The sequence below is a fragment of the Elgaria multicarinata genome, chromosome 5, assembly GCF_023053635.1.
Source record: "Elgaria multicarinata webbii isolate HBS135686 ecotype San Diego chromosome 5, rElgMul1.1.pri, whole genome shotgun sequence".
Taxonomy (NCBI): Eukaryota; Metazoa; Chordata; class Lepidosauria; order Squamata; family Anguidae; genus Elgaria; species Elgaria multicarinata.
Genome location: NC_086175.1, coordinates 59,822,722 through 59,849,582, shown reverse-complemented (window position 1 = coordinate 59,849,582; position 26,861 = coordinate 59,822,722). Strand labels below are relative to the sequence as shown.

Here is a 26,861-nt window from a genome sequence, read left to right as displayed (position 1 = left end):
TATACTAGAGTGACCAGATTTAAAAGAGGGCAGGGCACCTGCAGCTTTAACTGGTGTGATGAAGAGGAAATTTCACCAGGTTCCCCATATATACAAATGACACCTGCTGAAATTTCCTTTTCAATACAAGTGTTAAAGATACAGGAGCCCTGTCCTCTTTTTCATATGGTCACCCTAATAGTCTTGAGTGTGACTGCAATCCTAAACACTTTTACCCATTGTGGGTCTTATCTGAGAGTAGACATGCATAGCATTGCGCTGTAAACAGCCAACCCTACGCTGACGGGAGAGAGGCTATTTTCTCTTCCTCCCTCGCACCCCCGCAGGAATTCGTGCGAGCACGAAAGAGCCAAGGCTGATTTCACTATGCGGGGATAAAGGCGACGAGAGAGGCTCCTTTGTATTAAATGGAGGCGCCCGAGCAGCAGGCGCGGACATAAGCATCGGGAGCAACTACTCTGTGAAAGAGGGGTGCGTCACGTACTAGCAAATACAGTAAGCCCTCCTGAAGTGTTTTTGACAGTCTGGGCCAGTCAAGCCGGCAGGGCCGAGTTCCTGTTCCAGGCGTGGCTCCTGGCAGGCAGCCTCCGCCGCCCGTTACAAGCAGCAAGATTGCAACGGCAGCAGTGGAGAGGCCCCGGCGGCTGCAAGAACAATTCTCCAGGTGCCGAAGGAAGACGTTTTGCAGCCTCTGCAAGCCGCAGAATGTTGTCCCACAGGTAAGGCTTCTCCCCAGCCTGCCTTTGCGACACGCCAACTGGGCGCAGGGAAGAGAGTTACGCGCCGAGAGGGCCACAGGCTTCCTGGGTCAAAGCGCCGACGCAGAGCCTCAGGGCTACACAAGCAGAAACGAACGTGGATCTCTGCCACGCGGAGGAGGTCGTTTTCTGAGAGTAGGGCCCGCCCCTCGGCTGGCTTTGGCCGGGAGCCCTCCTGCCGTGGGTGCTGTGTGGGGGAAACCTTGGCAGCATGAGAGGCTCTCATTGGAGCCAAGCGTTTGCAGCTGTGACTTCGTTTGGCCTTCCTTTCTCTGATGCATTAGGCACGACATCGTCTCTGGAATCCCTCAGGGCCAGGCTTGTTACAGCGCAATTAGCAAAAATGCCCCGTGGCACCGTGTAGTGCAGTAAGGCCCTCTGATTTCAGTGGACGGTGTCCATGTGGATAGGATTGCAGGCTTGAAAGACTGACCAATATTAATTTCTGGAGAAGAACTTGGTAGGTTTAGGATTGTGCTGGACCGGATAGTCTTAAAGTTCCACCCCTGTTCCAAATAAGTTGTTCCCGTTTATGTTAATACAGTGTTTTGTGAGCACTTACACTGCATGACTCTAAGGAGGGATGCAGTCCCCCTAAGCATGATTTAGGAGTATGCATGTTTAGGAGTGCGTAGCTGACCAGCTGCAAACAAGACTGCTTACTGCTGTGTCAGCATCACATAGTAATATCACTGCGTATTATAAAAGTCTCTTGGGCAGTGTTGTATCCAAAGAGAGGCAGAGTAAAAATATAAATCCTTTATTTAAAAGTATCCATTCCAAGGCTATCAGCATTAGCGGTATACCTGACTAAGCCTCCCAATTACTATTCCCCAATCTCCTTTTACAGGCTGCCACCTTTCAGCTGGGTATAATCCCAGGTCTCTTAAAGATACAATTCCTATACAATCACCACATTTCTCCCCCTCTTAAGAAACCTCCATAGTCCCACAACCCAACACTGCAAAACATAATCCTTAGTTCAAGCAGGTGGTTGTCTGACACGGACTGGCTGTCTTTCCAGTTCGCTTCTCAGTTGGTCAGGCCCAGCTGCTGGCATAGTCTCTAGCATGGGTGAGAAAGGCAAATCCTCCAACACAAAATGAGTATCCTCATCTTTGCAGTCTACTGGAGCAAGATAAACATTACACACATCCATCAGAAAGTTTATAAGTATAAGGTCCTCTTATTTCAGTAATTTTACAAGGAGATATGAATCTCTGTTCTCCCTTTCATAAAATCCCAGGTTTCCTAACTCGAACAAAGGAGTTGCATTGGAATGTTTGTTCCTTAGCACCACAACGTCCACCTGCATATACTTCAGTTTTCTTTTGTTTCTCTTTAATCCTCTCTCTCAACTCAGATTCCAAAGGTATATCTGGTCTAGGTTTTATTTATTTATTACATTTTTATACCGCCCAATAGCCGAAGCTCTCTGGGCGGTTCACAAAAATTAAAACCACAATAAAACACCCAACAGGTTAAAAACACAATTACGAAATACAGTATAAAAAGCGCAACCAGGATAAAACCACACAGCAAAGTTGATATAAGATTAAAATACAGAGTTAAAACAGTAAAATTTAAATTTAAGTTAAAATTAAGTGTTAAAATACTGAAAGAATAAAAAGGTCTTCAGCTGGCGACGAAAGCAGTACAGTGTAGGCGTCAGGCGGACCTCTCTGGGGAGCTCGTTCCACAACCGGGGTGCCACAGCGGAGAAAGCCCTCCTAGTAGCCACCTGCCTCACTTCCTTTGGCAGGGGCTCACGGAGAAGGGCCCCTGTAGATGATCTTAAGGTCCGGGCAGGTACATATGGGAGGAGGCGTTCCTTCAGATAACCTGGCCCCAAACCGTTTAGGGCTTTAAATGTCAATACCAGCATTTTGAATTGGGCCCGGACCTGGACTGGCAGCCAATGAAGCTGGAAAAGGACTGGTGTAATGTGATCTCGACGGCCAGTCCCTGTTAGTAACCTTGCTGCCCTATTTTGTACCAGCTGAAGCTTCTGGACCGTTTTCAAAGGCAGCCCCACGTATAACGCATTGCAGTAATCCAAGCGAGAGGTTATCAGAGCATGGATAACTGTAGCTAGGTTATCTCTGTCCAGATAAGGGTGTAGTTGGTATATCAACCTAAGCTGATAAAAGGTGCTCTTTGCCACTGAGTTCACCTGTGCCTCAAGTGACAGTTCTGGATCCAAGAGCACCCCCCAAACTACGGACCCGATCCTTTAGGGAGAGTGCAACCCTGTCCAGGACAGGGCAAACATCACCTCGCCGGACAGATGAACCACCCACTAACAGTACCTCCGTCTTGTCTGGATTGAGTCTCAGTTTGTTAGCTCTCATCCAGTCCATTACCATGCCCAGGCACTGGTTCAGAACAGTCACTGCCTCACCTGGGTTTGATGAAAAGGAAAGGTAGAGCTGGGTATCATCCGCCTATTGATGACACCTCAGTCCACATCTCCGGATAACCTCCCCCAGCGGCTTCATGTATATGTTAAACAACATAGGGGATAAGATAGAGCCCTGCGGAACCCCATGGCTTAGGAGCCACGGCACAGAGCAATAATCCCCCAGCACCACCTTCTGGAATCGGCGATTCCAGAAGGCTACATTCAATTTAGTATGCATTTCTGTCCCATGCAATAACTCTGCAGGCGATCTCTGTGTTTGCATGCCATGTAGCTCCATATACTTGCAAAAAATCAGTGGTGAATATTTTCCATGCTTTCCCTTCTAACTTAGCTATTTGTAAACTCTCTTTCAGGCGTCTATTAAACCTTTCAATTTCCCCATTATCTTGAGGGTAATACACACATGATCTCCAATTGGTAATATTATGTTCCTCTAAGAAGGTTTCACATTTCACTGAGGTGAACTGAGCTCCATTATCTGAGATCGGTTCTTTTGGATTTCCTTCCCTACTAAAAACAATGGAGAGGAAGCTAATAACTGTAGCTAAGGTAACCTGAGATGTGAACACTACTACCGGCCATTTGCTATAATGTGATAGCATAACGACAATCAATTGGAGCAGCATCAAAAGGTCTACGATATCAATTGCAACCTTTTCCCATACAGCATCTGGAAATGGGACTAGCTGTAATGGTGATGTCTTATCATGTAATTGACAAGTCACACATGATTTTATAGCTGCTTCTGTTTGAGAGTCCATCTCTGGTCACCAATACAGATATCTCAATCTCTTTTAGTTCTAACAATCCCTTGATGGGTATCATGTGCCAAATATATAAATGTAGGCTGCAATTCCTCTGGCACAAGTAAACGATGTGCTCCCTGTAACACATACTCACGTATTTGAAAATAGGGCAACAAAATGGGTTCAAGCTTTTTCTTATTATTAGGTCATCTGCCTGTCAAAAATTCCAATAGCTTTCGTTGGATTGAACATGCCAAATATGCAGCTAGGAATTGCTCTTTTGTAACTGCATTAAGTGCAGTAGTAATAATAGCAAATACTTCTTCATCACCTTCCAATGATCTGTGCTTTTAAGACAGTATCAGGAGATGGACAGAGCAATCCTATACACCAAGAGTAGGTATCATAGGCCCTTTCTGCACCTAAGGATTATTCCAGGAAAATGGAGGGATCATCCCTGTCTGCGCCTGGAATCCCCTTTGTGTCATTTGGATGCACAGGGTTGATACCAGGATGATACCGGGATATAGGCAAGGTGTAGAAACAGCCATATACTCAAAATGTTTTGGACATTTTGTCCCAGCCAGTATGGCCAATGATCAGGGATTATAAAAATTATAGTCCAAAACATCTGGAGAGAATTACGTTGCCTACCTATACTCTAATTATGCTGTGGTGGGTTGGAATGGCCACTCTACCTTTTGGGTATTCACCCTAGGAAAGGAGAGGGAAAATATGCAGCTAAAATAGCAGACATGTCTTCAGTGGAAACTCTGCCCATGCTCAACAGTCAGAGACTGCTGGCGACAACACCCACATGCTGCTCATAAATAGAAGGACATAATAAACTGCAGCACATACACACCAGCATCACCACACACATACACAATGATGTCCCAGTCAGCATCCAGGCATCTCTACAGATAGGGGTTTCAGGTTCCATATGCCAGTTGAAAGCACTGTTTTATGAGCTCAACATAGCAAAGGAAGGAGAGGTCCCACAACACAGCAGCCACATAGCTCCCTGGGTATGATATGGAAACATATAGCCCTTCTGGAACAAGGGTTTGAGACCCATCCAGGGTGGGAAAGATTCTGCAAGGCACTGCTCCCTGCTGTTGGGGTGGAAGAGTGTTAGTATGATACCAGCTCAGACAAGACGCAGTGATCACATGTAGGGTGGGAAGGAGACATGGGAGGCAGTCACAACAATTACACATTGTAGCAGGGTTGTTCCCTTCCCAGGTGTGTGGGGCACTCCTTCTTGGGAAACTCAGGTCATGGAGTAGAGTTTGGTATTAGTGTTTGAAGTCCCAAGGTGAGGTACCTTGATGGTTCTAGGGAGAGGGGTGATAGCAGTGTGCTTAAGTTCCTAGAAGTATTTTGGAAATAAGCTCTGAGTGCCCCCCGTGTGTGCAAAGTGCCCTTTCCCCATGGTTCCCATCATCGCAGTTTCCCCATGGGAACTCCAAGTGTGCATGCCATGAAGCCAGAGAGATGAGGGCCCCATTCACATAATCATGGGGGAGAGGGAGGAAGAGAAGGTAAACTATTCACAGAGTGGAGAGGGGTAGGAAAGCCACGAAGCATGTGCCTGTCACATGACTGTTATCCTGCGGAGCGCCGTGGTTTACTTATCTTTCTCCGCTCCATAGATAATTTTGTTGCTGCCTAGGATATTTTGTGGTATTGTTGGCAAGGCACTGAAGCAGGGGTGTCTTTAAAACAATTCCCTCTTCCCATTGGACTCAACAGGATGGAAATTCACAGGTTACACTGTTGATAGGATGTGGCTGTGGATTGATGGGGTGGCCAATTTGAGGCCCTCCAGATCTTTTAGCCTACAACTGCTGTCATCCTTACCCATTGGTTGCCCTGGCTAGGGCTGTTGGGAGTTGTAGGCCAAAACATCTAGAGGGCCACGAGATGGCCATCCCTGCAGCATAGAATACAGCATTAATGAACTTCTCCCCTATGCTGCCCAAATCCCACCCACATCAATGGCCCTCTTAAGTGGTTCCACTGGTATATCTGTCACAGTGGCTCTGTATCTCGTATTCTGCCAACCTAGCAGGGTTTCCTCTGCGTATTATGGCCCCTCATTAGGCCATAATTGGGTACAGGGCTATGCCCTTAATGTATCCTTTGATATCATATTGTTGACAGTGTTCAGTTTTCTTTTTGTTGCAGATGGTTTACGTTAAGTAAGGCCTATCCTATCCTGACTAGAATGTTGACTTCATCCACCAGTGGCTCCCAGTCTATTCAACATATGGAAGAAGGTAATGTAACCGAGCTGGCGGTGGTAAGATCATATGATCAGAAAGTATAATCTTTAACAGATTAAAATGTACTCTGTAAAGGACTAGCATAGGAGTAAAAGTTATATAGAAGCCTTCCCCATCTTGGTGCCCTCCTGATATGTGAGACTGCAACTCCCATCATTCCCAGCCAGTCTGAAGGGCACTAAATTGGGGAAGGCTGCTATATTGGCTTAGTGGTAGTTGGGTGTATCCAATATTAGACCCATTGAAATGAATAAGACTTAAGTTAGACCAATATTGGATACAGCTCTTTATCTCAGACCACAGCAGAGGAAGTGGAAAGCGTCCTTTCTTTCTTCGTAATCTTGTACTGATTACGAAATTGAGAAGTAATATATGGTTATTTCTTACTGGGCATACAAGGACTTTCCTTCCAGTAGGAAAAGAGAGAGATGTGGAGTTGTGTGTGAAGGTAAAAAAAGTCAACACAGCTGTTCTGTATCCTGCAGTGCTATATATGCCTGGAAAATAAATGGAAGGATATATTTAGTCTGGCATGGAAATAAATTATCAGTACAGCAGTGTATATTAATGTAGACTTGTGCATACTCTTCTGTGTTTTGTGATTGAGTGCAGAATGACTAGGAAAACAATACAAATAGGTTTTTCTTTTTACTATTATGCCAATAATCTAAATGGTTTTTTCTACTTCACAGGGCATTTACCCATTCATGTGAATAATGGTCTGTTGTGGTAACCTGTATGCATTTTAATATGACTATATATCTGCTGCTGTCTTGCTTCTATCCATCTTTGTTGGAGGGTTAATGAACAATTCACGTTAATATTTTCTGGTGGCTATTCCAAGTCATCGTTGTTGATGGCACAAAATGGGTTCACGCTGCTAAGCAAATCAAGTGTGCCTTATTAATCAAAATAGCAGCTCTGTATGCTTGCAGCTTGTTCTGTCTTTTTAGATATACAAGAAGTTAGAAGACTAGTACGCAGAGATTTATGTATACCTTAATGTTCCGTGTCCTCTGGGCTGCTTGGCCCATAGTTGCGTGCCCTCCCTTGCACCCACATCCTTCCTGCAAATGGTTCACAGCCTCTCCTTTACAGAACAACATAAGCAAAAGTTAGGTCCTGCAGGTAGGTATGACAGGTTGCAGTACTTTGAAATAACTATTGGCTTGACTATCACCAACAATCTTACCAGTCCCTCCTATTTCTAGGCCCCATGTGAGGTTTTGCTTCCAGCCTTACTAGTCCCTCCTATTTCTAGGCCCCGTGTTTATTTATTTATTTATTACATTTATATACCGCCCCATAGCCAAAGCTCTCTGGGCGGTTTACAAAAGTTAAAAACAGTAAACATTAAAAAAAAGTTTTATTTCACAGACATATCACCATGTCTGTGAAATAAAAGGTCAAAAAAAGAAGAAGAAATGATCCAACTTGTTTAATTCTTCTAAAGTCATCCAGATTACATATACCACTTGTATTGATTTGACATGTCCTTTGAGGGTGTATGTGTTAAATATATTTACTCTGAGCTTTAGTAATTTATAGCTACATTAGCTCTGAGCTGGGGCGCACATCCCAACCTACGTCGGAAGACTTTGTTCGCAATGGCAGTGCACATTCAGAGGTGCAGTGGCATCCTTTTTGACTCCGCATATGGAAGCCTGCTTCTGCGCATGGATTTCCCTCGTAGTATTGGGGAAGTGAATACGGACATATATTAATGTAAATGGAGTGACTTGACTTGAACATTTATTTTGGAACGAGCAGGCTGTCTTGATGGGCCAAATTTGCCTTTCATGAAACAACCCACAAGCTCTAGCTATTTTTGTCATTAGAACATTTTTAAATAACTAAAAGGTATATGCTCAGCATTAAAAAAGCCCCCACCATGTTATAAAAACAGAAGGCATTTTTCATACTCTCTCTCACTTATAATGGCATATCCACAAGAGCAGGAATGCTTTTTAAACACTCCTCTTTGCATGACTGTGCTTGAACTACTTCTTCTTGAGATTGCTCTAATAACCTTTGGTCACATTTACCCCTATCAAATATTTCTGACTGATCTCTGATTTATTTCAGTGCGAAGCAGATTACGAGAGATAGTGGGCGCAAGTACCAATTGGAGGTATAGTGCATACAAATGTTTCTTTAATTCATTTTTTTTGCAGCATTTATAACCTGCCCTTCAGCCAAAAAAGCTTCCAGAGCAGCTTGCAAAGATAACTAGTATGGCAGCCCCCTGCCCTCAGTCTCACAATATAAATTTGAGACATGACACACAAGGAATAAAGAAGGGAGGATATATAGATGTATGTATGTATAATTTAAAAATTGTTTTAAAAGCCTTTTTGAAAATATGGTGGTGAAGATGACAGTTAATTCCTCTTCCACTCGCAGGACAAGTTGGAATGGCCTCTCTTAAGGGAGGAGAGGCCTAGACAAATTTTGGCGTGAAGCAGTTGTGTGCATGCAGGGCCAGCCCTGTTATGAGACAGACTAACGTGCTCGCATCAGGCAGCAGAGTCGGAGGTGCAGCAAAGTCCTCCAACGTGCTGGGAGTTGTAGGGGTTTTTCTGCCTGAACATGCAGAGGATTGCGCTTTAAGTGCTCATAGCTTTATCCTAACACTCCTTTCAAACGAAGCCCAATCCTTGAAGAAAGTATTATATCCCCAAATTGCAAAAATGGCTAGAAACTGATAGTGGCTTGCCTAAGGGTTTCCTTTGTGTTCATGGTTGAACTAAGATTTGAACTGGTGACTTCGGGTTCAAAACTCATGATTTTAACAATTATCCTGCACCAGCTCTCTGCTAGTCAATGGGCGCTGCATTTCACAACCGCTATCTTAGTTATTTCCCCTCCCCTCATTTTGGAATAATTGTATTTGTTTTGTGTCCCCCCCCCCCCCCCAGAGACCATGTGCAAGCAATGGATGAAAGAAAAAGCTTACATACACTCCTTGCTAAAAACCAAGCTGACCTGCCCTCTAGGAAAATGAGTGACAGCTATATAGAAGTTATCCTGCCTTTAGGAAGTCAGCCTGAAATAAGAGAGAAATATCTGAATGTGCACAACTCTGTCAGGTAAAAAACTGACACACACCCTTTTTTTAAAAAAACAAAAAGAAAGTAACCCTTGGCTCTTATGACCCTCACAATTCATGAGGTTTTACTTACTGTGTCATGTTTTAACTTTAATAGGTTTGGCCGAATTCTTGAAGATCTTGACAGCTTAGGAGGTATGTAATCGCCTTACACTTTCATTTATGTAATGATCTGATCATTTGGGTAATTAGGGATCTTTAGGATTTTTATTGAATGTATGCATTGATTTTGGTTGTATCCCCTTTTAGGGTTTTTATCTTGTATGTTGCCTTCAGAAGGCTCTTAAAGGTGGCCTAAAAATAATTTTAATTAAATGTGAACAGATTGATAAATAAAAGTCCTTCACTATCTTTAACGCATGACATTATGTGAAGGAGGAATAGGAGGTTGAAATACATGTCTTGTCTGAAGGTTGCACAGGGAGATTATGGATGAGTGGGGATTTGAACTCTGCCCTACAGGCCTATATCTAGCATTTTTCCGCTGGACCACTGAGATGGAGCTATAACCTGCATTGTTTGTTTCTAATGTCAGCTGTTCATATCCAGACAAAACATGGTCATGATCTGACTTTAATAAGCAAAATGGTAGGTGAGGATACACAGATATCATACTAGTCTATAGTGTCTTCCTGCTACAGTTTTCCCTTTCTCCCACTTCTGTGTGAGAACAATATGTCAATTGGCTTGGATGAGTGGGGCAGTGGTGAAAGCTGCTCTGTTAATCATTCAGGAGTCCTTTTTATCTGTAATTTCTTTAATATTTTATCTGTAATATTGTTGTAATGTCCTGCTGAATACATTTTGCTTGTGGAAATGAGAAGCCTTGTGTTGTGTGTGCTTTCTGCTGCCCCAGTAGTGGTTTAACCTGTATCAGTGGTAGGAGGGAATGTGGCAGAAACTCAAGTATTTTTTTGGAGCACAGGACTGATTGTGATCCTGAAAACACATGAACCTTATTTCAGGTTGGTTGTTGTCAACATCACAAGGTAAATGTGACATGTGAAAATACCTAAGGATGGCCTGAGACATTACACAGAGTTGGGGCGTGGGAGAACTCTGCACTTCCTCTTTCTGCATTTCCTCCTTAATGCCCAAATAGGGTACTTGTACATCCCACCCACCAATGAAGAGATGTGTGAAAGCCTTCTGCTTGTGAATCACTCCAAGACAGGAAGCCTGGGGCTCTTCTTGCTATGGCAAGGGGGGCGGGGTAGATGGAAACATGGATTCATCATCTTGAGTCATGACTTAAGTCTCCCCCAGTTCCTTAGAGAAACCAAACAAACTGTGTTGCTAAGCAGGGGTGTTGCTAATCCTGGGCCAACGGTGCTAATATTAACTCTCCCCTCCCCATATGCTTAGGGTGACCATATGAAAAGGAGGACAGGACTCCTGTATCTTAAACAGTTGCATAGAAACGCGAATTTCAGCTGGTGTAATTTGTATTCATGCAGCACCTGGTGAAATTCCCTCTTCATCACAACAGTTAAAGCTGCAGGAGCTATACTAGAGGGCAGGGCTCCTTTCCATATGGTCACCCTACATATGTTGCACCCTCACCCCTCAAATCTCTCCCTTCATGACAATTAACCTCACAAAATAAACTTTTCCATTAATGTGGGGTGATCTAGGCAAGTTGCAAATTCATAGAATTGTGTTTTAGATTATTTGGATGAAAAATTAATTGGCTGACTTTGTCCTGTGAAATTTAAGTACATTCTAATAATTATTTCTACATTGACTTATATAAATATAAATCACCATATGCAAATTTTAGACAGATTTATGTTTTCTAGGGCTGGGCCCTGAATCTTTTAAGAGCCTAGCAACACTCCTGATGTTAAGCACACCTATTTAGAAGACTTGTTTCCAAGCAGGTATTTTTAATCTCTGCAGTGCATCTGCTTGAATGAATTCACTTGTGAATGGGATATTTCATGAACTTCCCTTGTTTGTTTGAGCACTTAAGAAACCTTCTTTGGATGACACAGAGACTACATTACTCCACCCCTTGGGATGGGGAAAACATTTATAAATGCAGAGAATAATTAATGCAGTGTCTCTTTACCATTTTTCTACAGTTCTCATTTGTTATACTCACACAAAACAAGAAAGCACTCAGAGATCTCCTTTATCAATCGTTACAGCGCTTGTGGATAAAATTGGTACAGTGTTGTTTTATTTATTAATAATTAAGTACCTATATTTGGGTCCAGGTTACCTGTGGGATTGCCTTCTCCCATACAATCCACCCTGCACACTCAGATCCTCTGGGGGGAACTTACTTCAGTCAGCCAAAACTAGTCTGACAACTGTTACCCAGAGGACCTGTTGCCCCCAGGCTGTGGAATGGCCTGCCGGAGGAGAGTCATCAACTTAACTCTCTCTCTGAATTTAAGACAGCTTTAAAGACTAGCCTTTTCCGGAAGGCCTACCCAGATGTATTTGAAACCTAAGAATTGTTAAAGATGTGTTGATTGTTATTTTGTATTGGTTTTATATGCTCTTTTAATTAATTTTATGTATTTGATTTATATTGTATTATTGTACTGATGTTGTTCCTTGCCTCAATCCAAAGGGAGAGGTGGGTAAGAAATAAATAAATAAAATTATTATTATTATTATTAAGGGAATGTACACTCTGTTGGATAAGAGTAGAAGAACTGAATTTTGATCCAGATGTTAGACGAAAGGGCAGGAAAAATCTCTTTCACTTCCTTTGGGTGCTCTTTCTTAGGGCTAAATAGATGTTAGGGTAATCTGTATTTTCTGCTGCATCTATGTATCTATTTCCACTTCCTTTCACTGTAATATCTACTTAGGGAAACAAGTTACATGATATTAATGTCTTCCCCACCCCAATAAGCAGTCAGTAATGGGAACAGGACACAAATACATGGTGAAATATTGGGCTTCTTTAAATGAGAAATTTAAAAGACATTTATGTGCTTTCAGGGTTATGGAAACAACACATTCATCCAGATCGTGATATCAAGTTCACTGGAAATGTTTCATGGGTAGGAAGGACCTCAATGGAAGTGAAGATGCACATGCTTCAGGTTAGTGACAGCAAATGAATCTCATTTCCCTGTTAGGAGTCCTGGGCAGGATCTACAGTACTGCTTTAAAGTGCTTTATAACTGTATTGACAACTGTTGGGGCCCAGGACACACTGCATGTACAGTTGTCAAAACTGTTATGAAGTGCTTTAAAGCAGGAGTGTAGATGCAAGCAGTCTAGCAGCTACCGGATATTGACAGCTACAATTTGTATTGTACCCTGTGCTATTACTATATTCATTGTTTGTGCCTAGTTCTTCTCTTGGCTTTGGCTGGCTCTATAGTGTGTGGGTCTTCTTGAACGGGATGTCTAAATGGTTTCATAAGTTGGCTGCTGGACTGGGGTGTGTGTGTGTCTGAGAGCAGGGGGGAACTGTGTGTGGAGGAGGCTTAATTATTCCTCCCCTCCTGATGCATGGTAGTCCTGATTACCTAGCTAGAGTAAATAAAAAGCTAATCCCCAGCTACATAATTAGCATAATATGTAGTGTGGCCCCGAGTGTGCATTTTTGGCTAAAATATGGGAGGTTATTTTATATGGATTGATAATTAAGGCAATAGGGCTCCTGTGTAGCAGGAACTTCTATTGAATTAAATTGGACTTGCACTGGTGTAGATCTTTCTAATGGCAGTGGCCTGCGGTCACCAGCAGATTGTGTCCTAAGCCTACAGCTGTTATAGGGCATTTTTGATCCAGGATTTCAGAAAAGGTGACTCTGGGCATCTTGTTTAAATTCATTAGGCAGTGATGGTGGGTGGAGTGGGGGCAGAGGCGGACATCTCCAGATGTTGTTGGGATGCAATTCCCAGCAGCCTCAGCCAGCATAGCCAATGGTGAGGCATAATGGGACTTGTTGTCCAAACAACATCTGGAACACCCTAAATTTCCTGTCAATATGATAAGAAGTAGCATTTCAGCAGGAATCTGTTAATACAATTATTTGTAATTTATCTCTATAAAAAGTAAAATACGCTATATGTGAATATTAAAGCAGTGCTTTTAATGAAACTGGTGCCTTCCTTTTTCCATTCTGTTCATGCCAGGAGTACTTGGAGTTTTAAAACAAGATGGTGACAAAACACCATGGTCTACATTGTATTAGTGGAAACTGAATAGCTTGATAAACAGGATTCCCCTCACATTGTTTCTCTTTTAGTTACATGATGGTGTCTATTGCCCGGTGCTGGATGCAACTTTTGTCATGGTGGCGCGTGATCCAGAAAACAAAAGGTAGTGCTTCCAGTAGGCCATTAGAAATAATTGACAAGTGATAGAATCTTTTGGAGGTGGAAGAAGAAAGGGAAGAAAACACGGAGATAGAATATTTATTTATACATAAGTAGGGAGGGAGCAGAGAGGCTTTGTTCAAATATATGAATCCTAGAAATTGGTAGGACTTTAAGAGTACTTTTTTTGACATATCCAGTGACCTCTAGCTGATCAAAACATATACAAGGTCCATGGCCTCCTTAAGTTGGAAAAATCCCGTAACCTAGAGAAGGCAATGTGGTTTTCCCCAAACTTTTTTCTTGGTGCTCACTGAGACACCCAACTCCTCCCAATTTTATTTTAAAAAATTTCTTTTAAATATTTTTTTAATGGCACCTGGGATTGTATCAAAGTAAAGTAGGGCCTCCTAGCTGCTGCCATCTTAATTTCCCATGAATGTCTCTGGGCAGGTTACTTAACCATTTTAACTAGCCATGGCCACCTGAGACAGCCATTTTGTGGTTGTGCCCAGAACAGATTCTTACATTTCCAAATGGGCCCACAGGCCCCAAAGGTTGCCTACCTGTGCCAAAACCCATTTTCTGTTAATGTGATTCTGTCATGGTTCAGAGCAGTAAACATGATTAGTGCATCACATGAAAAAAGTACTGGAACATGATCACAAATTTACTGTGGTAATGAGATTAAATAGTCTCTGTAACAAGCCATGGGCAAGATTAAATCTTCCGTAAGAAGTGCTTACTTCCTTAAAACAGGAGTGCTGTTGTTGAAAGGCCAAACAGTTTGTAGGGGGTGAAGCAAGATGTTTGCTTTTTTTAAAAAGCCCCTTTGGATTTAGTTTATAAAAAACCCTGGTATGCTTTGGGGGATATGGACAGGGGAGCAGTGGGAGGGGTTGGGGAGGCTTGCAGCGTGACCCGAGAGGAAGAGGAAGCAAGCAGATGTGTGTGTGTGTGTGTGTGTGTGTGTATTTGGAGGGGTTGACTGGGTGGAATGAGTGATGGGTGAATGGTTCTTGTGTGCTTGCAGTGTGGGCTGATCCTGGAAGAGAGAGGTTCACTGGGGAGTGGCTTTGTGTTTTAGGGCTCACCCTTCACTTCTGCCTTGTATTCAATGGTTCTTGGGCAAGTTACTTGTCTTTTAGCCTCACCGGTTTGCTTTTCTGTGAAATCATTTATGTTGGAGCAGAAAACCATGGGTTCAAATGAGTGGGCTTGACCATACTTCAGATTATACCTTTGCATTGCACTCGAGTTCTGTTATCTTTCTTTTGGCATCGCCAACTTATCTTTTTATGAAATGGATTTCTGTTGCAGCAAAAACCGAAACCCATTTTGTGGGATCAGAGGAGTGGGTTTATATTCCAACTCAGACTTGTCCTCTGCCTTGTATTCACGTTCTTGTGAAAGTTACTTGCCACCAGTTTGCCTGTCTGTCAAATGGGTGTTTTGTGACTAGCCACACCCAGCACAGGAGCCATTTTGTAATGGATTCATTGACACTTTCTCCAAAATCCAAATGTGCTCTCTGGGTGACCCATGACTTAAGCTATTATATGAGCGTGCGGTAGTTTCTTCAGTTCACTATCTTTTCAGTTTCAATAAAGTATGTATTTCTGGGTGGTGATAAGCAAATACTGCTGCTTTAAAATACTTAAGTGGGCATGCACGTGCCTTATTTATTTCAACAGAAGTCAACATGTGCAGGACTGGAGCCAAAGTGAAAGCTTTTCCTCCTGTAAAGCATATTGTTTTAAATATTTCTTTTGCGTGTATCCATAGGCCAGCATTTGTGAATCCATTGGTTCTAGAAACCCCAGAGGAAGAAAAGATCTTCAAGGAAGGAGAAAGTATGTAATACGTACCTTTTGATAGTGGGGAAATTTCTAGTTGTGGCCATCCTTGAAATTAGGAACAGAAGGTGTTTTATAATAGAAAATGGTCAGAAAGTAACACGACTTATGCATTCCCAGCTTTTTTGTTCTGCATCATCTCTCATAAAATTCAGGGTTGGAAGGATGTACTTTTCAGGTTCCTATCAATCTCTGGATTTATATGTGTTTTAACATGACGTGGAAATTCAAAATGATTTATTAGCTAATTTCAGAAGAAAGGATTTAATTTTCCTTGTTGGCTTGTTACAAACCTGCCATCTGTTTATACTTTTTAAACTATCCCGATTTCAGTATGTTGATAAGGAGGTATGAGGGATGCAGAACCAAAGTAGCCAGATGACACCCCCCACCCCAAGCATTCATTCAACACCCTCCTCCCCAATGTATGACATCAGTGAATGTGGTCCACCCAATGCCATTGGCTTCCTGGATGAAGTGTTGGGTGGATCCACCTAAGTAACTACTTCAAAAAATAAATACTTGAAAAAGGTATTCATTTTCTTTTTGGGTAACCATACTTGGCAAGCCAAATCTCCAGTATCGCCCACTGTGTGCTTACAAATTCATAGGAACATAAGAATCTTCCTTATATATGTTAGTTGCTGGAGAGCATGGGTGGGAGGGTGCTATTGCACTCGTGTCCTACTTGTGGGTTCCTGGTCATCAGCTGGTTGGCCACTGTGTGAACAGAGTGCTGGACTAGATGGACCCTTGGTCTGATCCAGCATGGCCCTTCTTATGTTCTTCTACTGAGTCAGACCATTGCTCCATCTAGCCCAGTACTGTCAACACTGGCTGACAGTAGCTCTCTAGGGTTTTACACGGGAGTCTTTTCCTCACCCTACCTGGAGAAGCATGTGCTTTTTCATAGTGAGCTGTGGCCCCTTCCTATAACGTTTCCTTACCAGTTTTGAAATAAAAGTGTTTGGCCATTGCTGATGGTAGTGGTTTAAATCCAGTACTTTTGACTTGTTTTATGATATCTATCTTTCATTTATTGATTAGTGAACAAGATCAGAAGAGTTGATTCCAGTCGAGCCTCCTTGCTAAAAATGGCTCCTACTGCAGACGAAAGAAACATTGTCCACGATATGTTTCTTAAAACGCTGGACTCAAGGTAGATGCTAGGACAATTATTGCTTAGAGCTGTGTTTTCTGATTTTGAATCTTTTTAAAGGTGACAACTGATTATTTTTATCTCAGTTATTTGCCATCACTTACAAGGGCAGATGCTGTTAACGTGTACCAGGCCTCGATAAGGGGGTGTTTGTGCCAAAGTAATACCCAGTAGTAATAGCAAAGGAATTAGCATAGTTCAGAGATTCTCAAATCTTCTATCCTGTATACCAGAGCTGGGCAACATCTGAGGCTCTGGACATAGCAAATTACAGGCCAACCTCTGGTTGAAATTGCTGCTACCACATTAATGCCAAAATTTGGCAGCAGTGTGGTGGCAAAAAAGCCCCTTTTTCCTTGGGAGTCCATACTGGATGTTATTGCATAATTGCACTCCCAGGAACCTCCAGGGGAGGGTGAGTTTGCATTAAAACAAGGCACATGGTCTCTGGGGTCCTTGTTTTAAAGTGAAAATGTCTCTTTTTTTTTCTGCTGCTCCTGCATCTCCGAAATTCAGCAGCAATTCAGTGGGGGTTACAGAAAAGGCCACATGCTGGCTGTGTGTTGCCCATTACTGCTGTGTACTAACAGCAAACTCAATTCTTTGAGTATGGATCCTTATGTAGGCCAAAGGGCACCCTCCATGCACAAGAGGACGGTATTAACAGAGTTGAGGAATCTGAAAGGCTTGCAAAAGTGCAAAGAAACTTTTGGAGAAAACATTTTAAGGGACAGCCTAATGAGGAGTAATCATGCTCAGGGATCATGGAACGTTGACTAACTTCAGATGCGATCCACCCCCACCCACCCCCAAAAAAACTGGGGGGAAGGAAGAAATGGAATAGGGTGTCTTGGAGGAGGGCATAGTTGACTGCAACCCCAAACAAGAGCACTCCACACTGTGTATGAACATGACGGCCTGCTGGATCAGATCAAAGACTTATCTAGTCAGCAGCCTGTACCCTACACTTCCCAACCAGACAATGCTGGGAAGCCCAGAAGCAGGGAATGAAGGTTTTGTGTTCAGTAAGGAGGATCCAGAAACAAGTTTTGGATGTAAACAGAACTTCACTTTATTCTAAATCCTTATTGTATATGTTTCTTCCCCCCCCTCACTTTTTCTTTTCTCACTTTCTCTGTTTCCTTCCTTTTTTCCTCCATCCTCCTGGGACCCTCTAGGGACAAAACTCTTCACACCTCAGAACAAGGAAGTCCATACGGCTATTAGAATACAACATAGGGCCAATAATCCCTTTCCAGTGCCTGGTAAAATAGAGACCTGCTATCTCTGCATCTGGAGGTTGCCTCTAGCCATCATGACTTGTAGCCAGCGAGAAACCTGTTCCCCACGAATGTGTCCAATCCCCTTTTAAAGTGATTTTCACATCTTCTGGCAGTGAATTCCATAAGTGGACTCTGTATTATGAGCCTCCTAAAGATTTGAGAGAGAGAGAGAGAAAGAGAGAAAATCATTCAGGCCTTCCCAAATGGAATCAAGACAGAAAAGTCAAGACTGCTTGGGGTCCCTTCTTTTTTTTTTCCCCTTCACAAAAAGAAGTAGCCTGGGCTGTTTGGTTGTGAAGTGTGTTTTTAAGTTCCTCTGAAGAGAAGCCGGAACGTTATGAGAACTAGGAGGTTGCCTGGCACTACTGCCAACAGTATTGGGCAAAAGGCGGGATACAAATAATAATAATAATAATAATAATAATAATAAGAAGAAGAAGAAGAAGAAGAAGAAGAGATGGCGCTGACTGCACTTGTCCTCGTGACTTGAGGCCAGACATGATGTGACGTTAATTATGTGAATGAAATTGATTTCATGTCTAATTGAGATACATGCAAAGTTGATTGTTCAGGTGTTATTTCCCCTTCTCGTGCCGCATGCACAAGTGACTGCCCAGACCAAGGCAACCCACAGTGTATGAAACTACTACAGAAAGGGGCTTTAGTATCCAGGGTCAGGAGAGATTTGTCAAGTTTATTTTTATGACACTTATACCTCTCCTCTTCTTCAAGCAGTACCACACAGCAAACTTGGGGTTATCCCATTTTATTTTCATGATATTCCTCAGAGAGGAGCAACTAGGCCAAGTTCACTCAGGGAGCTTCCACACTAGAATGAGTGAGCACTGCTAACCATATTTTTTTCAAGGACCTCACAGAGACATACCGTATTTCTTTGATTCTAAGACGCCATCGATTGTAAGACGCACACTAATTTCGGTAACGCCAACAGAAAAAAAAGCTTTGATTGTAAGAAAAAATAAATTTCTTAGAATATCTTTTATGAGTAGAATTTCTTAGAAATTTCTTAGAATATCTTAGAATTTCTTAGAAAGAGCTGCGTTTTGGTGCCACTGGGCTGGGAGGGGCTGAGGCAGGTGGCTACTAGGAGGAGGGCTTTCTCCGCTGTGGCACCCCGGTTGTGGAATGAGCTCCCCAGAGAGGTCCGCCTGGCGCCTACACTGTACTGCTTTCGTCGCCAGCTGAAGACCTTTTTATTCACTCAGTATTTTAACACTTAATTTAAACTTAAGTTTAAATTATACTGTTTTAACTCTGTATTTTAAACCTTATATCAATTTTGCTGCGTGGTTTTATCCTGGTTGTGCTTTTTATTTTGTATTTTGTATTTGTGTTTTTAACTTGTTGGTTGTTTTATGATGGTTTTAATTTTTGTGAACCGCCCAGAGAGCTTCGGCTATTGGGCGGTATAAAAATGTAATAAATAAATAAATAAATAAATAAATAAATAAGGGTTAAGCAAAAAACCAGGCGCTTACCCTCCCAGCTCCTCTTCGCTCACACGGCTCTCGGCTGCTGCTGGAGCTTCCTCTTTTGGCAGCCTACCTGTATGAGGAGGAGAGAGTCGACTGGAGCTGCGGCGTTAGAGCAGCTTCGGCGGAGCAGTGCTTCTTCGGCCTCTGGCCACAGGTTTTTCGGGCCACTTTGGCCCAGCATCTGCGGGTGTGAGGAGCATTATCCTGCCCTCCAGTGGACCAGGGACCTGGGAACCACTTCCAGGCCCCACTTGGGCCGCGCGCTTCCTGACCAACAGCGCAGGACCTGCCGGAGCCGCGTGGGCATGCCCGTTGGGTACAACCCAGCCGGGCGTCTTCCCAGCGCGGCGGCCAGGGCCCCCCAGAGCCACGCAGGGCACGCTGTAGGCCCCATTCGGGCCGCGCGCCTCCTGGTCAGTGTCACGAGACCTGCCAAGGCTGCGTGGGTGCCCTCACCGGTGCCTAGCCTAGCCGGGTGCCTTCCTGGAGCGTGATATTGGTGGCTCCACACTTGCAAAAACGATCTGGTAAAGCCAACATCTTGGGTTAGCCTGTTATGCCTGGCCTCAGCAGGTTCTCTGGGAGAGGATAGGCTGTGATTCTAAGACACCATCGATTCTAAGACACCCCCCATTTTTAGAGCTGTTCATATGAGGAAAAAAGTGTGTCTTAGAATCGAAGAAATACGGTACATAGTTCTCCTTCCTTGCCTGATATTACTAGGATGATGCCATGTCCTTTACCATCTAAGCTCTCCTCTCTTTTCATAGAACAGTGAGTTTTCATAGTCGTGTGTTGCCACCCGACTCCATGTGGATGCAAGACACAGCACTTAAGGGTTTGGAGATCTGTCATCCTCAGGTATTCGCAGAGCTGCATCATAACACCTGCATTATTATAAAGTATTTCCAGCTGAAGTTGGACTCTAGCAAAGGTCCCAAGTTGCTCAGTATATTTTGCCCTTTCCCTGCTCCTCCCACTGTTGGTAGCAGCCAAAAAACCAAAGTGTGGCCACACACACTCCTTCATTCTCTTACCTGGCGGCTCATTTAAAAAGCTCCCAAGGGGCTGCAAAGATCTATGAAAATTGGATTGACAAAAATCCACAATTAAACCAATCCATTTAAAATACAGCCTTCTAAAACCATACATAAAAATAATAGAACTAACAAAGACAAAGACATTAGAAAGGCACATATGCTTTAGGGTGGATTCCTGCATTGAGCAGGGGGTTGGACTCGATGGCCTTGTAGGTCCCTTCCAACTCTGCTATTCTATGATTCTTTGGAGGAGGGGTGAAATCTGGAGCACTCATGAAATCAGCAATTGAGATGTGAGTACAGATATGACAGTGAACAAGTGAAGTTGCTGTGAGTATGGCAACAAATCCACGTGAGTGGCTTCCTTCCAGTTCTAGAAAATAACAATATATGCAGCCATTATTTCAGCTAAGTTCCTTCATGTGCATAGGGATTGCAAGTGTTGTGCTTTCTGTTATGTTTTTCGAATAGTATAAACTGCTGCTAATTACTTGTTTTATCAATACCTCGGTAGAGAGCTGGGGGCTGTCAAGATGACTTACTTGCGTCATGGTGTCTGCACAATGGTGTTGCATTGGTTATATGACGCAGCAACCGCAGGCTTTTCCCCGAAACTGCGATGTTAAAATGTTGGGGACTTACCCTGACTTTTGCTTTGAAGCGAGGTCACCATGGTCCTTCTGCCATGTGGCCTTGCTTTGGCGTTGAGCTGGGGGCATTCTGGGGCGGATGGCGACTGTTGATAGGTCGCCAGAAGCCGGGCAGGGAGCAAGACCGCTGAACCAAATGGCCACTGGAAAGCCCGCGCCCCCTCCTAGAATGGGGATTTCTCACACCCATCCTTCAGCAGCAATACTGTGGGGTTTTACTGGGAAGGAGCTACAAAGTGGTGCTGTGAAGACACCCCTTGGAAATGAAGATACCTTTTCAGGCAACCATTCTATGTAAGTGTACAACATTCTCTGTTTGTATTTCTGAATATAGGAACGTAACATTTTCAACAGAATCTTTGGGGGATTTCTCATGAGAAAGGCATATGAACTTGGATGGGCTTGCGCCTACAACTATGGGTAAGTTGTAAGCTGGCAATATGTATAAATCTCTTGCCCAACACATTTCATGGGCAGGAGAGGGGGACTCCCTGGTTTTCTTCCCTGGTTTCCTCCTTCCTTAGCAGTGGGTGGGAAGAACATCTCTCTTTCCTTGCCTGTTCCTGCTGCACAAAGTGAGTGATCAGTCTGCACAGGGCCCCAGGAAATAAATAAATAAATAAATAAATACACACACACACACACACACACACACACACACACACACACACACACACACCTTACAGTGATGCATGCAAAGAAATTTGAGCTAATTTTATAAGAACTGGCATATTAAGTATACCCTTGGTGGTGAGTGAAAGCTTAAAATGTGTAGGAGAATCAATGAATATCAGTATGTTGGACAATAAATAAACATCTTGATGTTTGTCACCTCTTTTTACTCCTCTCTTTCACAAAACACCTAATTTTAATCCTTTAGTCAATAAAATTGTGATGTGATGCATGGTATGGTCATTTCACATACCAAAATTGGCTCTGAATTGGCACAGCGCAGTATCAAGGCTAATTTAACGCTATGTGTCAAATGGCAATGGATGTGGATAATAGCTTCAGATTTGCAAATTGCACACACAATTTCTGAAGGTGTGATTATGCAGTAATTGAGAGATTTTACTCTAGTTCTCAACTGTCAGCCCTCTAAGAGATAAACCACTGCTGTTGGCTATCTTAACACATTTCTTTCCAACTCATTCTGAGCAGGATATCAGCCTTCCTATGGATACTACCTTTCACAGGGCACCAGGCGATGCCACATTTAAGACTGTGGCAGCCCAGGGATCATAAGCAATATCACTGTGACAAATAAGCTGTGGTCAATAGCCTTTAAGGGTGTTCCCGTGGTGCTTATGTAAGAGCTAGGTACTCTAATGAAAGTTAAATAGGGAAGTGGGAGATGAACACTGCTAGCTTTAGGGAGTTACAAGGGAAAGAAGATGGTAAGTTGCAAGAACCAGACTGTGTCCAGGTTCAGACCATCAAAGGGGTAAAAGAAGCCATCATGGCTTGTCCCCCCACCCCTGTGTCTGTCTTTTGCATAATTACCTGTGCTGCAGTGCGGGTTGCTGTGTCATCCAGTGGGGATGGTTGCAGTGCAGTGGGGATGGTTTCGTACCCACTCTACAACCCACGACTCACAGTAGGGGTTGTAGGGTAGATACAAAGGTATTGCCACTGTGCTGGGTTTGGATGACACACAAACCTGCGCTGCAGCATAGGTAATTACGCAAATGACAGGTGCATGTGTGGCATGCATGGGGCTGATGGGAGAAGCCACCATGGCTTCTTTTCCTCTGTGATCGTCTGAACATTCTTCATAAAAGCTCCAAAGACCCAGTGCTGTTTGTATGTACACCTCTTTAGTTGTGGCCATCAACACTTGTCCAAGCATCCTTCCCAACCCCTATACGTGGGGACATGGCAAGTCTTTTAGGACAGTAGCGGCTTTGGCTGTGGAGAGGTTCGGTAACTCTGATCCAGCTTTAGTTGTAAACAGCCAGTGTTAGACAATGTATAGTGGCTTTGGATGGGAATGTTTATTTTTACAGCATCAAAAGATGCATCTAGCCATTTCAATGGGACCCAAATGAGCATTGTATTATGGATGCAAAGCACATTCAGATGCAGCCTTAGTCCTAGGATAAAAAAAAGTAGTCTATTCATATTTTCATGTTACCAGGTATTCAGGTGTGTGTGCATGTGTATGTATCATGCCCTTAGTAGGCACTGGTGTGAAAGTAAGTAAGCATAGCCTCAAACAGATAAGATTTTGAGTTTATGTGAAAATGTTTCAAGTTGTTGAGATGGATGTAGAATTCCATATAGTATTTCACAGTTCTATAATTATACCTGTCTGCAGCCTGATTGCCATCATAATATATTATGTACTTATTTTTAGTCACATGCTGTGAAATCAGCTCCTTGTAAGGAGTGCGTCAAGGTTGATTTTGGCTTTGTGAAATTATTTATTTATTTATTACATTTTTATACCGCCCAATAGCTGAAGCTCTATGGGTGGTTCACAAAAATTAAAACCATGAAGAGCATGAAAACAACCAACAATTTAATAATAATTAAAACCTTTATATGCTGTTATGAGTATCTCATGCTACAATAAAAATGTATGAATCTGAGACTGGGTTGGAGCTTAAGTAAGCCTCAACAGGATCCATTCAGCTTTTTGTTGTTTAAGATGGTATGATTTTAATGCTTTTGGCATGGTTTCTATCATCTAGGCCTGAAAAACAGTAGTGTAGAAATCAGTTTGTGAAATATTCCTGACTGAACTATTTCATATTATTTTCTACTTGGAATCCCAGGAGATACCTATGCACAAATTCCAATTTTGCTGTAGTTTCTAATTTTGCATGTAATTTAAAATATAAAAACACCCTACATTCATCACTTTTAAAATGTGTATTTTTCCTTCCACTCCAGAAACATCAGACCTTATGTGGTAGCTGTAGATGATATTATGTTTCAAAAACCAGTTGAGATTGGATCATTATTACTACTTTCTTCCCAGGTAATAGGTTTGTTTTTTCAAACAATTTTTATAGACTGTATCAATATAAATCCTTTACTGACCTCCATTTTTAAATGTAAAATGTCACGTCTGCCTTGTTCACTTCAAAATTTACAAACCCAATAATATTTTTGTTGTAACGTTTTTAAAGGTATGTTATACTGAAAAAAATTACATCCAAGTTCGGGTGCACAGTGAGGTTTATGATCCAGATGCCAGAGTACATCACACAACAAACGTCTTCCATTTCACATTTCTGTTAGAAAAGGCGATACCAGATATTGTCCCCAAGACATATGGTGGTGAGTAGCTATTTGGATGCCTCACTGCAACTCTGGGTGTAATGTCATGAAGAGTTTTCATGTGTTGTAAAAGTACTTGCTTTGTAGGATCATACGTCTAAGAGGCATTCTTAGGTTGTTTATTTCGCCCTCTGTCTTTCTGTCTCCCTCTCCTTCTGAGTTTATTTGACTAGCCTAGGGAAGTATAATTATAGTATAGTAGTGTGTGCATTTAGTTTTCAGTGCTCTTGTAGTTGAAATTCTATTTGAATCTAGGTCAGCGGTTCATACCAATTTTTAGTATTTTAAAATATAGGTTAGTCAACTTCTCCACTTGCTATCTCTTTCATATGAACTATCCTAAATGAAAGAAGGAACTACTCAAACACCCCCAGTGATAATGAACACTGAGGCCATGGCTAGACCAGGCCTATATCCCGGGATCATCCCTGTACATCCAAATGTCACACAGGGGATACCGGGAGCAGGCAGGGACAACCCCTCTGTTTGCCTGGGATAATCCTTAGGTCTAGCTAAGGCCTGAATGGCAGTTGCTTTTATCCCAACTCTGGGAACATGCAGGTTAGAAAAGTAAGAGGAATGTACCGTGTGCAAGCAAAATGTGTGAAAAATGAAGAGGCCTGAGCATTTCCAACTAGCTGACCATGTAATCTTAAGAGAGTGTGACAAGTATCAGTATATATGCCTTTAGTTTGAGAAAGCATTGCTATTGATGCCTTGACTGCTCCATTTTCCTTTCTTTCAGAATCCATGTTGTATTTGGATGGGAAGCGTCATTTTGATTCAGCTATGAAAGAAAATAGTGCATAATACCAGTACAGCACCGTACCAAATGCTGCCTTTAGAAAGAGGCTTGCCTTGGAAGTTTCAGGCAACTGCTTATCAGAGGGAGGCTGGAGAGCATTTCTACTATAAAAACAGTATCATGAATGTAGAAAACAGTATCATGAATGCAGAAATACACCAAAGCGCAGATTTCTGTTCAAATATTGTTCATTGCTATTTATACAAATACTTTTAGGTTATTTGGGTATTTCCTATATTTTGTGTAGTCCCTTTTTTATGCAAAAAATAAAATAGTATAATGACCATCAAAAGTCATTGGCAAAATGAACAAAGCTAGTTCTGTAAAGTTGAGGGTGAAGAGAAACAAATATTCATTATCCAATCCTGTCCTGATTTTTTCTTGTTTCTTTACGATTGTGAGGTGGTGACCCATATACCATTTGAACTCATGTACGTTTACCCTTGACATTTACTACCACTGACTTCGGGATGCTTAAACTAACTTAAGTTCATGTCTCCATCAGAAAAGGATTCATCATTTGCATGATGTGGAGGTCACATCAGGCTCATTAAGACCTTTACCCTGTCCACATAGACCTATATAGCATCTCACCCATATGGGGTGGTCACCCTGAGAAAAAAAATAAAAGCTCTTCTTGGGGTAAAGGCCTTGGTGATCCTGATAGCACATATTTGTACAAATCCCGTCTTGTGATGGGACTGTTTCTGTTCATCGTATAGTAGAACCTATTGTAAGTTGCTCTGTAGCTTTAGAAAATAAAAGACATGTAAGTTGCTGGCTGCTCTCCAGGCCAAATCTCAAACCATGCAAGTCAGAAAGTGTGGCAGTTTTTACAAGAAACTACTGCCAGGTACGACTGCCACAGGTTGCTTCTTGCAACTTGTGCAAATTAATCAAGAATGTCTCATGAAATCAGTCTTTGATACGCTTCCAGCAGATATTCAAATGTTTTACTAAATAATGTGTATGTTTTAATAAAAAACAACTGTGTTACTGAAAAAATGTGCCTTGTCTTGTAAGTTAAACCAGTGGCAGGAATAACGTGTAAATTGGTTCCTGTCTGTTAGTACTGTGTTCACACAGATAATTATTTGATTTACATGGTGATTTTCCATTGATTTTTAATGAGACCGTATCAGGGTTTACAATAAGAAAATTAGTAATGGCAGACAAACTTCCATGAAATACAGCTTTTTGTTCCCACTCCTGATCTTACCTGCAATGTAGGTGAATACTGATTGGTTCTGGGCCCAGTTCATGTTTGTGAGAGAAACAGTCTGACCAATCAACCATATATAGTTACTAAACAATGTCCAAAGCTTTTTTAACATTTCATCTGCTTTGACTGTATCCTGTATTCCTATTATTAACTGAAATTAAGTGGAAAGCTGTTAGCTGTTAACAGCTTAAACAAAGGTTTAAGTTGTGACAACTAAAGCATAGGCGTGTGGGTCAAATATGGGCTGGTCACCCTTTACTTCAGCTTTTGAGCAAACTTGCATCGACACTGATCTGAGAGTTCCTAGGAAGTGTGCCAGCAGTAAGGGCTGCATCCTTCCACTTTCTGACCCTTGTCTCCAAAACCACTTTGCACTGTGCTGTCATATGGGGAGGCTTGCGACTATGAATGTTTTGAGATGTATGCTCTATGTAGTGCAGCATTAGGAGGGGA

The 26,861-nt window shown here is 42.4% G+C and overlaps 1 protein-coding gene across 3 annotated transcripts; it reads left to right on the top strand.

Annotated features, from left to right (window-relative positions):
• Positions 1-387: 387 nt before the first annotated feature.
• Positions 388-26,191, top strand: ACOT9 (acyl-CoA thioesterase 9). 3 transcript variants are annotated; one of them, XM_063126473.1, is made up of 16 exons: positions 388-719; positions 6,117-6,208; positions 6,907-6,933; positions 8,300-8,345; positions 9,133-9,303; positions 9,421-9,458; positions 11,408-11,491; positions 12,282-12,385; positions 13,543-13,616; positions 15,398-15,465; positions 16,516-16,627; positions 20,177-20,267; positions 21,431-21,516; positions 23,992-24,079; positions 24,231-24,381; positions 25,127-26,191. In XM_063126473.1, the coding sequence occupies exons 1-16, from the start codon at positions 706-708 to the stop codon at positions 25,189-25,191; spliced, it is 1,311 nt and encodes a 436-aa protein (XP_062982543.1). In that variant the 5' UTR covers positions 388-705; the 3' UTR covers positions 25,192-26,191. The 3 variants fall into 3 exon arrangements, with proteins under 3 accessions (XP_062982543.1, XP_062982546.1, XP_062982544.1); XM_063126476.1 differs by lacking the exon at positions 388-719 and having other exon boundaries at positions 6,136-6,208; positions 6,907-6,950; XM_063126474.1 differs by lacking the exon at positions 388-719 and having other exon boundaries at positions 6,136-6,208; positions 6,907-7,013.
• The last annotated feature ends 670 nt before the right edge of the window (positions 26,192-26,861 follow it).